This window comes from Notothenia rossii (genome assembly GCF_949606895.1).
Source record: "Notothenia rossii genome assembly, chromosome: 9".
Lineage (NCBI taxonomy): Eukaryota > Metazoa > Chordata > Actinopteri > Perciformes > Nototheniidae > Notothenia > Notothenia rossii.
This window is the reverse complement of record NC_136907.1, coordinates 13,124,856-13,138,843: the sequence shown is the minus strand read 5'-3', so window position 1 is coordinate 13,138,843 and position 13,988 is coordinate 13,124,856. Positions and strand designations below refer to the sequence as shown.

General features: G+C 38.3%; 1 protein-coding gene across 1 annotated transcript; it reads left to right on the top strand.

The window, feature by feature from the left end:
* The first annotated feature begins 3,065 nt into the window (after positions 1–3,065).
* On the top strand, positions 3,066–13,166 carry LOC307020720 (solute carrier family 13 member 2-like). Its single transcript, XM_079652251.1, has 12 exons — positions 3,066–3,267; positions 5,158–5,286; positions 6,025–6,161; positions 7,612–7,868; positions 8,497–8,674; positions 8,766–8,888; positions 9,274–9,483; positions 10,185–10,285; positions 10,427–10,542; positions 11,465–11,626; positions 11,709–11,846; positions 12,227–13,166. Exons 1-12 carry the CDS (start codon positions 3,145–3,147, stop codon positions 12,356–12,358), a joined length of 1,806 nt encoding a protein of 601 aa, XP_079508377.1. The 5' UTR covers positions 3,066–3,144; the 3' UTR covers positions 12,359–13,166.
* The last annotated feature ends 822 nt before the right edge of the window (positions 13,167–13,988 follow it).

Here is a 13,988-nt window from a genome sequence, read left to right as displayed (position 1 = left end):
ATCAGAAGCTGTTGACCCCCAGGCGTCTGCTTTCCTGATTGGTCAACCATCGGCTGTGACAATCATTAAACTTTGACGTCTGACCGCTTGTCCCAGAAACATCTGCCCGACATCAGCATGATCTCTTTAGGCCACAGAATATACACACTTACTTTCCAGTTGTGTTCAACACCAACACCAGTTTATTAAGATAATCCAACTAAATGGATTATTTTTTATTGTAATGATAGACTGAATGGCTTTTTAGTTAGGAAAAGTGTTAAAATGTAAAACTGTAAACCAGTCAAGAAACAACAGAAGTGTGCTGTGAGAATTTTTTAATGAAGACATTTTGACCATTTTGTAACGCCAAGGTGTAATGACACAAATGAGTTACAGTTACGTTTCTTTGTAGCAGGTTCCTGGTTTCATGCATGATGTCACACTCACTGGCAAGTTTGAATATTACAGCCATCTTTAAAGCTATTTGCAATGCATGTGCTTTTCCTACAATGACTTATCAAATTGTCTGCTGTGAAAAGGTATTTTTGTCTCTTAAAGTCAGTATATTCTGTAAACTAAATGTAACTTCTGGTAAAATGAGGGAATGAGAATGTGAGCTCAAACATTGTGTAACCAGGGTTGTCTTTTTTTCCTCTCATCGATCTGTCATGGAAAAAAACAACCCTAAAGCAAACACAATGCCTTTTTCCAAATGTAGCCTTGATAACGAGAGTTGCTATACAAAAATACAAGATATATTTCTAATATGTGGAGTGCCTGTTCTTTAAAAAAAAAAAAAACTATGACATAGATGATCAGATTCAGCACCATGGAGAGACCTAGAGGCTGAAAACATTAAACACATAGAAGAGATAGTATTACTTCCTCATCAATCAGTTAAACAGTAAACGATCTTGCTTGATAAAAGGAAACTAACCATCTCTGTCAACAACGTTGGTATCTTAGCTTTTCTCTACACTTTAATAGAAGCACAGGGAAGTGAGTCAGTGGTGTTTAAAAGAACATTTGTTTTAGTGGAGTGCAGTGAAAGTGGTGAGTATTAGGGCAGGTGGACTTTGATTTCTCAGTGGTGATTGTATCAGTGAGGGAAGATATTAACATATGGATTTCTGCCATATCTAATCTAATACAATGTTATAAGATAATTTAAAGGAACACACACATATTGATTATTATTATCTATCTCAAGGAGGCCTGCACCCAACTTGATTTTATACATATGATGTCAATATGGTTGAAGATGAGAAGTTTCCATAACAATTAAATTAAGATTAAAGTAAAGTAATGGATTACACTTTTTTACAGATTTTAAAATTATTTATAAAAATGTAAAAAACCCAATTGAATATAGTGCAAAAATAAACGTAACAAACCAGGTTTTGTGGAAACAGGGAACATTTTGTGTCAGTGCAGACACTTCATGTGGAAATGTAATGAGTGATGAATTATTACAACCTGTACCAGAAAAATAAAAGATATAGACATAAATACACGTTTTTATATCTATTCTCCTTTCATAATTCTTTATATAGCAAGTTATGGAGCAACTTAAAGGTCCACTGTTTATATTTTATTGGCATGCACCTTTAAATGTCAAATATTAATCGAGTCATTGAACGAGTCAGCGGTTTGTGAAGAAAAGGGGACCGGGTTACGATGACCACCAAACCTTTAAGCTCTTTAAAAACATTACAACAAATGTTTCAAAAATGACTGCTTAAGCCACAGGAAATGACTTCTCGTGTTCAGAGAAACGAGAAGAAGAAAAAACATGCCATGAGTTATAGATTAGAGAGATCCCCATCAATGCAGTGCCATGTATAGAGTTAGATTTTGTTTTATTGAAATACATGCAACTCTAATAGCCTTCTTTGTACTTTGTAAAACACTTTATTCACTTAACACCTGTCTCGAAATTGTGTTGCTTTCCATGATAGGACATAATTACTTGTTTTAGTTGTTTTTATGTTTTTATGACTTAATAGAGACTTTTCTCTGACCTTGTCTCACACATGAACTGTAGGATATAAAAGCTCAGAGAGATCACAGTGGTTTCCGGGGGTTGTGTAAGCTCTTTAAATACTACAGGGTTAGGTTTATTATCAGAAAATGGCAAATTCTCATTTTAAACTTTGATTTTTGTATATATTAAACAAAGAAGATATAAAGTGGCTTGCTGTTTCTAGAGTCTGTGCTAAGCTAAAGGCTATCAGCCTTATCAAAATATTTCTGGTGTGTAACTCATATGATATTAATGCTCAATAGTGTAACAGCAGCCCATTGAGGGGAGAGTAATACAACTGGGGAAATGACTCAATAATGAGCGTAACACCGCAAGATTGCCAACATTTTAGCCACCTTAAGCTAGCAGTCTCATACCAGACTAAGTAAGGTTTCGCATTAGCAAAATCCATGTTAGTGGAGTGAATAGTAAATCTTTATGGATTATAACTTTTTTTTAAGTTGCACAAACCTGCCACTACGTGTCAGACCAACAAAGAGAGACAAACAGTTTGTTCTCTAATTCAAAAGAAACAATAAAGTGCATGACATTGTTCTTAAAGTGATCTTTGTTGATTCCTAGGTTTATCTAAAAGTGAAGCTTTTGTAGAATTTATAGCAGACTTTGGGTTCAAAGTCCAAAGTTCAAGGTTTCTTTTGTTTAAGGCAACTCTATTATGCAGACAGGAGACTCAGTACTTTAGCATTAAAGAAGGCATCACTTCCATACACACTCAAAGGACAACAGCAAATGAATACATTAAAATACGCATTAGTACTCCTGAAAAAGAAGAAGTAACATTTATCCTTTTCTTCACAAGGCTAAACGTCCCTGACATTTGGTAACACTCCACAAATCTGTTCTCCTAGGAGAGAAAACTATAATTCCCCTCATCGGTCAGTCCCTCCACCTCTTTCTTCCAATATTGCCTGCCTCTCTTTCTCAATCGCTTCATCTGCCAATGAGTGTGATCCCTTTGGTGTTGAGTTAATGTTTGATAAGCTGCCAGAGATATAAAGGGTCTGTTTGCAGGTTTATTAGTCTCATTACCTCAGTGGGTCTCTGTGAGGGACATATGTGTTTAGCTGAATTTAATAAGTCTTGACCCTGTGGATAGTTCACTCTTCCCTGGTTCAATCATGGGATCTTCCAGGAGAACTATGAATAGTTGTTTAAGGTGGATGTGGTACCACAGAAACTACATCATCATCGTGGTCCTTCCGCTGGCACTGCTTCCTCTGCCACTCGTCATCCCTACACAGGTAACCTTTTTACTAAGTGAATGGTTTGAATCAGTATTGACTAGATTGAAAGACCCTCAATTCTTAAACCTTAGTGGGGGGTTTGACTGTTAAAAAATATGTTTTACACAACTTCTTCCCCTGAATTTCTACCTCTCTTAAACTGTATAATAATGCATTCCCTTTGGAAAAACATTTTTAACTTCATTTTGGTACACACTACTATACATTATAGCAATATGTCTTATGTATCTGTGGCATTAAGCACATGCCACAGATACATGTAAGGTAAGGTTGAACTTAAAACACAAGAAAGCAGGCTATTTGTTCTGTAGTTCATTAATCACTCATCAGGTCTCCACTCTAAATAACTTTATCCCAAGAAAGATTAGGGTCAAATTCCTAAAAGGATTAGCAAAAGAACAATGACCTTTTATAGTGTGCCCCATGTTAACCATCATGTGTTAAATACTGAAACTAAAATAAATCATCAATCAGCATGTTCATGTGCTTGTCTTGATGTATGGACTGTATTCAAGGATCGTTGCTTTATGATGAAGGAGAGACAAAGGTAAAAGTGTGCACAATGAGCAGTTCATGTCAAACCACATTGGACATCAGAGAGCCAATAAAGTGCTGAAAAGTCAGGAAAAGATGGGATGACGGGATCAGAGAGCAAAACACAAAGGCACTGAGGATATAGTCAATGGCTAAACAACTGTACTGTGCCTGTAAACATATCTTTATGTTTCTATGTTAGCATTTTTTAGATTTCATATGGTTCCATAATAAACTGCTTTGAAATTATTGATGTAAAATGGCCATAACATATGAAAATAACAAATCAAAATAATAGTAATCATGATTATTGTGGGGGAAAACTTCTGTGTAGCAATGCAGTGGGAGTCACCGACTCAGGAAGGAGACACGGTGCTTTGATGTCAAACACTGATGGTTTATTTAGGAGCTCCGGCCCGGAGAATTCGCAAAACAAGTCCAAGAGCCAGAGGTTCTGACTTCACGGTAGAGTTGCCACGTCAATTCTGAAGGACTCTACCCCAGACCCATGTATTTAGCTAGTTCGGAGAGAATAATCAACATTGTGCATAACAAGATAGAATCATAACATCTCTATCAGCTGACGCCAACAGGCAGGAACAGGGAGACAGAACACTGAGAGCACAGCACCCAAAGTTACAGGTCCCTGTGCTCAGTCAGGACAGTATGAACTGATAAACTGGGTCAAAGTTATGGACCTTGGAAAATATTTCCCCAACAATTATTATAGTTACAAATGTTGATTACTTCTATCCAGTAACGTTCTAAGAAGAAGGGTAATGGTGAATATCATTCAAAACGCCTATTTTATGAAAAAATGACTTAATGTTAAAAGTGTACGTAATAAAAGATATTACAGTATCAAAGTAAGTAAAGCAAACATGCTACTGTTGCAATGACCTCTCACATGATACCTTATGTATTAACTTTTTAAAAGCAGCATCTTTCATTAGTGAGGAGTTCAGAGGGTTTCGAACATTGGCAGTGGAAAGTTTTGTGTCGGGTAGTTTTAACGCTCTGTGATTTTACGGAGGACCAATAAAGAACTCTATTGTGAGACAAGAACATGACAAATTGTCTGTTTTACAATCAACGCTTACTGCAATCTGCATGTGTAAAGTATTATTACCTTTTAAAGTGAGGCTGTAGATAAGACAGAGGATGATAAACACTGTATGAACTTTATAAGGTTGTGTACATCTCCGTATATGTGTGTGTTTATGTGTCTTTGTCCAACATCTGTATCCATACCTTACTAATTTTCAGATTGTCTCTTCTGAACACTTTTACCTCCCCACCAATTTCTTCTGACACCAGTGTTGTTGATGTGTTTGCGTGTGTGTGTGTTTACAGGAAGCCAAATGTGGTTATGCGATCATCCTCATGGCTCTGTACTGGTGCACAGAGTGCATGCCTCTGGCCGTGACCGCACTGCTGCCGGTCGTCCTCTTCCCTATGATGGGCATCATGAAGGCTGCAGATGTAAAGTCCTTATTTAATCTTTTGTACTTCATTACATTCCAACTTCTGACCCCTGTCAGGGAATGTACTGTTGATTATCACTAAAAGGTTCTCAGATACTTCGGAGAAAATGTAATGTTCAAGGTATTCTTCTATTGCAGTTTATTTGTAAACTATAAATTGAAAGTTGAGTTTTGCTTGAAAGAAACATCTCCATTCACAATATCTAGCTATAATAAATACAGTTGGGTTATCTTATCACAGTTGTCTTTTCTAAGTCCTTATCAATTCTGCTATACATGTTTCCCATGACATTTTCTTTGAGGTCAATAAAAAGGGTTAGGAGAAGAGATAAGGCATATTCTTTTGTGCCTCTCAAACTGCAGGCAGGCAATGACAAAATAGGAGAGAATAAATGGGACCAACTGTAGGTAATTGTGAAGGTCAGGATCAGTTAAAGAACAGCAAAAGCACACCAGAAGAACAGAAACAAATAGAGTTAAATAAAACAGGAAATTAGCTCTGTCTGAAAGTGTTAACCTTTATTCGATACATTTTTAGGACACTGTGCATAGACGGCACCATCATTGTTGCATCTGCTGATCCCATGTCTTTTATAGCTCATAAAACAAATTGGATGATGTACAGGCCAGCATGTTCACAGTTTATTACAGCGGTCAAATTCTGCACTGTTTGTTTTGCCCATGTTTAAATGCTTGATTGTTTTGATAAAGTGAGTGTCTGTGTGATGTGTTTCAGGTCAGTATTGAGTATCTGAAAGACTCTAACATGCTGTTCATTGGGGGCCTGTTGGTGGCCATCGCTGTGGAGCAATGGAGCCTTCATACCCGCATCGCTCTCCGAGTGCTGCTGCTGGTCGGCGTCCGTCCCGCCCTGTAAGAAAGTTATATAACCCTTAGATGCATGAGTGACTGGACCCTACACTCTTCCATAAGTGGCTCTAAAAGGACCCGTATTAGAATAATGTGTGTTTTTATGCCATTTTTGTCATTTTGTTTAAGAAAAATCACTTGTATAATATTTAGTATTATATTTTGGTTCACATTAGAAATATTTAATATTTCATTTTTCACAATTTATAATTTTATAATTTTTCTTTTATATTTTGAAAAAAAATGTTTTGAACATATTTTCCCAAAGATCTCCGCTATTCTGAGACACTCACAGTATTCCAGTCCCTTTTCAAAACTAATCTCTTCTCCTCTTGTCTACTCGTAGCCCCCCATCAATCCATGCCGGTTGATCAAGTTTGATAGACCTATACCCCCCACCCTAACCTTCCCTTATATTGTAAAGCGATTTTGAGTCCTATACAAATATAATGTATTATTATTATTATCAATATACTGACAGGTATCAGATCTTGCTGTGTAAAAATAATCTTCCTGAGAGGTGTCACTTGTGATGTAGTCTGTGCGGTCTACAGTGAATGTATTCCTGACAGCCAGGTGATAAGAATCAAAGGTTCCCAGAGGATTCCATAGGAAATTCATGCGTCATTTTTGACCCACTTATGGAAGCTTGGGTTAGTAATACAAAAACTACATTTTCTTAAAATTTAAATTTAAAATGTGAATGGCATGATATCCCCAACATTTTTTTTGTAGGAATAGCTGGAATATGAAAGGATAAAAAAATGCAATTACAAAGATACTTTAAGAAAACCACTTCACCGGGTCCAAAAAGACCCACTTATGCATCTATAACTCACCTCTGCACCTCACAGCAGACAAAACAAGATGTGACCAAAATGCCAACAATTCCTGCAAGGATCTCTGTAGTTTTAATTCAGAGTGATTTTAGAGGTCAGACATGCTCAAGTCGTTAAACAAATCCTTCATTCTGCAGTTCTCATGTTATTATGCGCATCTTCAAGATTATATCTATGAATTCACACGATTAATAATTCTTTAAGAACAAAAAAGCATTAAAAGTAAAAACAACAAACATCTAATAATTCATAAAGTCAATTCACTGTAAGAAGACATAACATTGTCATTTTCAGGATAATACTTTATACTTCATATTTTTGGTTTCTTCTGGAACTTGACAGAGAAAGTTGAGCTAAATCTGAATATCTTGTTGAATCCCAAATGTTCTGACCAAGGCAGGAGGAAAACACATGTCCATGTCCCCTTTTTGAAAACACACGCATCATGACTAGACAAAAACAAACAAAGACGACAGCTCATCCATTTGAAAAGATGTGCAGAATCTATGAAAAACAGGACATGCACTCAATTACAGAAACAGGTTGCTATAAACAGGAAACAAACCAGATCTACTAAAGATCCTTATTTGACCTTTCACTCTCCTTTCACGCAGGTTGATGATGGGCTTCATGATCGTCTCGTCCTTCCTGTCAATGTGGATCAGTAACTCGGCCACCACGGCCATGATGCTGCCCATCGCCTCGGCCGTGCTGCAGCAGCTGAAGGCCACCGAGGCCCAGGCGGACGAGCGGGAGCTCCAGGCCACAGCTCAGGACAACCAAGCGTTTGAGCTTGAGATTAGTCAAAGTAAACAGGAGATGAGTGAAGAGAAACACCCTGACACCAAGGCTCAGCTGGAAAATGGACAGTGTAAGTCAAATATGTGTTTCCATTGGATGCTTCAGCTCTAATTTCCCCAACTCAACTCGTTAAGCAGCTATCCCAATACAGTTGGGAGACTGGCTTAATGCTTTCATACTTCCTCAATTGTAAGGAGTAGTGCTGGGTGTAGATTTGACACTTGATTTTAAATTTGGTCAAGTAAAAACAAGAACATGTTATTCCCATAATGGTATTTTGCTGTTTTCAAATGCTGTGTTTGTGCAGCATGTCCCATGTGCTTTGACTATTCTCTCTCCACCAATCAGTGGTCTGCACTGTTTCTACATCACCTTTTGGTAACTCATCAGTACTTGTATTAATTACTTAGAAACATTTTTTATCATGAACTCTCAACATAACGTTTGGAGGTGTAAATATAAAATAAATATTAAGTGGCCGTTGTCAGTTTTGGATATTGGTTCATAAACAGCACAAATAAAGAACATGCATTCGGTTGTACTCTTTGTCAATACACGATCTACAAGATGATGACAGCTCAATTTTAAAGTAGTTTTTGGTAGCAGTAATCTTGTATTCCTTATTTTTCATTCGAAAGTGCCTGAACACATGTGAAATGAACACTTTCCAATAACTTACTGAATGTTTCTGGCTCCAGGTGAAAATGGCTTGAGTGCAGAGTCACTGCAGGACTCCAAGAGAAGAGTGATGGATGAGAAGTACGCTCTCCTGACCAAAGGGATGAGTCTGAGTGTGTGTTACGCTGCCAGCATCGGAGGAACGGCTACACTCACCGGCACGACCCCTAACATCATTCTTAAGGGTCAAATCGACAAGTAAGGCATTATTAAAAACACAGAGGGATATTATTTCAGCTGTTTATCCCTCTTTTCCTCCTCTCCTATCATATGTCTTCCTTCTCTGAAGGCTCTTCCCTGGGAACGGGGATGTGATCAACTTTGCCAGCTGGTTTGGCTTTGCTTTCCCCAACGCGCTGATCATGCTGGTGCTGGCATACTTCTGGCTTCTGTTTATGTTCCTGGGGTTCAAGTAAGACAACTTCACCTTCCTACAGTCAATATGTTGAAATGGCCATTTAATCCAATTCAATGATTGTCCTGCTTGCATTTTTTCGTGGTATTTTGCTATGTAAATGTGTCTTACAATAATAAGGGTGTTTTCTCTCTTAATGTATTATTGAGACTATTTGTTTTACCGCCTTTATTTCTAGGCAGTAAAACTGTCAATGAAGAGTTTTTGAGGTAAAGAAACTGGCCAAACTTGGTATCCCATTTAATGACACCACTTTTATAAACTTCAATCCATGGATTGCTCAACCTTAAAGTTGAACCCGATCCCTGAACCTATGACATACTTATACATCTTCAAACATTTCTCTGATTTCTTGACGGCATCTTTGTTCTTTCCTCCTCAGCCTGAAGAAGTCATTTGGCTGCGGTGTGAATAACGACAGAGACAAGGAGGCGTACAAGGTGATGAGGCAGGAGTACAAGAAGCTGGGCAGCGTGAGGTTTGCTGAGTGGGCCGTGCTCATCATCTTCGTCCTGCTGGTGGTCCTGTGGTTCAGCCGGGAGCCGGGCTTCGTCGACGGCTGGGCAACAGTGCTCTTCAATAAAGGGGGACCGTGAGTATTCCTTTTTCTTTCCTATGTTTTTGGCATGCTTTTTAAAGTGTGGTGATATCATTAATTATTCCTATTGTCAACAAAGATCAGAAAGAAAGTCATACACCTCCATTGTTGTCCAAAAACTATTGAAAACATATAAGCGGGACACGCTGGGTGACATGTTCCTTTATTATAAAGAACATGGTTAATTATTGGTCGATACTATACACTTTAGTGCTGCTGTGAATAAGAAGATTAAAATCTCCTGCTGAAAAACATCCCTCACAGATACACCACATAGTCTTGATTTCTTTAATAGAGTAGCAATAACTAACTTCAGTACCCAGCTGTTTTCAGTAACCGTTTTTAGAGAAGTCTGTCTTTGAGTGGATTTGAGTGCTACAAACAGGTTGGGTTGGTTGGGAATCGTTTAAAGAGAGACCATGTTGGTTTTGGTCTTTTTACAGAGTTTGTTGAATGTTGAATCTTCTCTCTTGCATCCTTTTATTCTTTCAGCTTTATTTAATTTATTCGGACCCCTCTTTATTCCATCAAAGTGTGAAGAAACTCCTTAACCCTGGTACGCCAGTCAAATATTTTGGTCTCTTGATAAAGAAGTGTAGTTAGTTTGAGTGTCGACACACATTTTCAAAACAGAAAACATGGCAGCAACATATTTAACCCACAATATTTGAACAATGTTGCCTGGCATCCCTCAGGTTTGTGACAGATGGAACCGTCGCCATCTTTATGTCGATGCTCTTCTTCATCATCCCCTCCCAGAGGCCTCGGTGTGGAGGCTACGGTACCGACGAAAATGGTAACACTCTAAATCTTCTAATGATGAAAAAATCCCAAATAATGATGTTCCTGTAACTCGATCTTCATCTCATTGGTGCTACTTGTAATGATTACACAGTGGATATGTCACTGCTATGTATGTTTGGTGTTCATCGAACAGGTCAGACGGTGAATAGCCCCCCAACTCTGCTGTGCTGGCAGGTTGTCCACGAGCGAATGCCCTGGAACATCATCCTGCTGCTGGGAGGAGGCTTCGCTCTGGCTGCTGGCAGCGAGGTAAACATTCATGAACACTGGGTTTTCTACTTTTAAGTGGATAGTTCTGATGTTTTTGAGTGTGGTTGTACGAGGTACCTATCCGTACTGACCGAAGATGGCGGTAGGGATATCTGCAGTGCAGACAGTCCTTATGGCACGGAAGTAAAGCATGTGTTTCAGTGGGCAGGGGCAGAAGCTATTTGAGCCTCCTGCAAAAAAGGCCACCTAAAAAAATCATAATCACTTTAAGTATAAGCTATTTTGGAACGTTTTCACCACTTGATTCAACTTCACTTGCTGTGATTGCAATTAGTAATTTTTCCTAACAAATCATGAGCTGCTGGTCTAAAGCTGTAAATATAGCATACACATAAACTGATATTGATTTATTTTTGTGATCACTTATTTATACAGCTAAAATATGTGTTGCTGCCCTTGTCCACAGCAGTGCATGCTTCACTTCCGTGCTGGTACTCTGTTTTTACAAACTGCGGATGTGCCCGTACTGTACATTGAATATAGATAAGTACTTCATAAAACCCCACATCAAAACCATATCTGTTCAAACTTCCCATTCTTTAATGAGCTTTAAATGTTAGTTTTGATAACTATTACTCACTTGTTCGTTAAGAAATGATTGCGAATGTTGTAAATATGAGGAGTTCTTGCACTTCTTTGTTTCAAATATTTTCTGCTTAAAGCATTTGTTTACACACGGCATCTATTGCACGTCTGTCCGTCCTGGGAGAGGGATCCCTCCTCGATTGCTCTCCTCAAGGTTTCTTCTATGGGGTTTCTTTGGAAGTTTTTTCTTGTCCGATGTGAGGGTCTAAGGACAGAGGGTGTCGTATTGATATTCTCTACAAACTGTAAAGTCTACTGAGACAAATCTAACATTTGTGATATTGGGCTATATAAATAAACATTGATTGATTTGCAGGAGTCGGGTCTGTCCAAGTGGCTGGGAGACTGCTTGGCCCCTCTAGAGCAAATACCACCTTTCGCCATCTCGCTGGTGCTCAGCCTGCTGGTGGCCACGTTCACCGAGTGCTCCAGCAACACGGCCACCACCACCCTGTTCTTGCCCATCCTGGCCTCCATGGTAAACAGACCTCCACTTGCACACACAGGCGCTAACACACAGCTTCTACATGTATTTAACTCTGCTCTGTCTCTGATAATAGGCCGTAGCTATTAAGATTCACCCGCTGTACGTGATGCTGCCCTGCACCATCGCCGCCTCCCTGGCCTTCATGCTGCCGGTCGCCACCCCTCCCAACGCCATCGCCTTTGCTTTTGGAAAACTCAAAGTCATAGACATGGTGAGATGAATTTACATAATACACAATCTTTGTTGCAAGAATTGTTAATGTGAGCGAAGTTTAGAGGATATTATTTGCAAGAAGATCGTGAAATGTTTGAGTCTTTGTTGAGGTACGAGGAGGATCGTGTTCTTCACATAGAGTAAGAAAAACATATTGGCAGGATAGACCAGATTAAGATTTAAGAAGATATTTTGAGTCTTTGATTTAAGTTTATAGGACTCAAAAAAGTCCTATAAAAGTATAAAAGTCCTTGTAGCGCTAAGGTCCCCAAGAAGATACATTTATTGCTGCTTTTTAGATTTTTCAAACCTGTACATATAGCACCCTGGTTTTTAAACTTCTTTATACTGATCAAATGTCACTGTCTGTTCCTTTAGGTGAAAGCCGGCTTCATGCTGAACATCATCGGGATTTTATCTGTTAATTTAGGCGTCAACACCTGGGGATATGCCATGTTTGACATGGGAAACATTCCTCATTGGGTCAACATTACAAATAGTAAACCTTGAGTACTGAATGACAGAGAGCTAGAAATGTAAAAAGAGAAAGAAACTTATAATAGTTTCTTTATAATAGTGTAAATGATTGATTAAACGAGAAAAAAGAGAGAAAGGAGCATAAGCTTTGATTATTACAGAAGGAAAGTACAGGAAGAGTACATCAAAGGTTGTTTACAGTTTATGGGGTAAAGAAAAAAAGGTTTAAAGATTATCTAAAGAAGAATATTATTTAGACCAAGTTTAACCTAGCAGTTCTGCACCACACACTTATAAAAAGGTTAACGACTATAAAACACGACCTTGGTGAAGAGCAAAACGGTGATTGATTTACAAAAAGAGAGATAACAGAGATAAGATTGAAGCTCTATCGAGTCTGAGGTCTATTATTAAACAGACTCTCCCCTTTAGTACTTCCTCGTATCAGGACAAATGAAGTGTTCATTAGGAAAAATAACTGAGGTCACTTGTATTGTACACAGTTCCCTGAATGTGACATCATATTATTGATCTATTTATCACTCACAAATGATGCAAAGATGAAGTACACTGTGTGTTTGATTGATTCTTTAAAATGTAATTATTCTGAGTTATGTTTACAGACGATATTTCATGAGAATGGCCCAGTATCAGTAGATTTAACTTATTACTGTAGTTCTTTTGTTGCACCCTAAAGTCTTGGTTTTCTGTTGCACTTTTATTTTTTATCAGTGTTTTTGTCACACTGACTGTATGTGAACAAGCATTAACTGTACATTTCTTAATGTTCTGTGATTATTTGTATTCCTCCAAGGGAAAATAAAATTGGAGATACACTCTAGAGCAGTGGTGCAGTGGCGCCCCCCCTTGTCTCTACATTACAATAAAAAAAAAAAATTAATTAGAATAAAAATTCAAGTTAGTAGCTATTAAAGGCATAAAAAGACAGAAATGTATAATTCTTTCTTTAATATAAATGTTTCTTCTGCCCGTAAAGTGTCCAAACCAGACTTTCTGGATGAGCGCATTTTTAAAACTGTCCATGCCGGTTTCAGATGGATTATTTATCACAGCTGCTCCAATCAGATCGGTCTCCTCCATTTTGTAGATTATTTACGACTTTTGAATCCACATAAACACAACGGCAAAGACCGGCTTACTTTGACCATGTGTTTTAAACAGTTTAATCCCTTTGTGAATTGTTTCCACTTGCGGCGTCCTTTAATTTCTTCATACAGCGGGAATCCAAATGAGTCCAATAACCATCAAAGTCACTCCAATAGTGCTCCTTAATTACGCTTTCATCCTCCTTTAACAAAATACTTCACATTCATCCAGTTTGTGACAGTAGTTGTAGCATTTTTGAGACTTTTAAACTTGAATTACCACTGGTGCGCCCCCCCCCCCGTTGTGTGTGTGAGTGTGGGAGGGGGGGCGCAACTTCCAACAGGAGTCATTTGGGGGGGCTCTTGGGAAAAAAGGTTGGGAACCACTGCTCAAGAGGAACATGGGTGAGCCATTCATCTAAAAGATTAACATTTTGGGAAATACATGTACATCTTTTTTTTTAAGCCGAGCTGTCATAATGTACCTCTAAAACTTAATAATTAACATGTATACGTTGTTTAGTATCTCAGCACAAAAGTACATGTTGAAATGTACT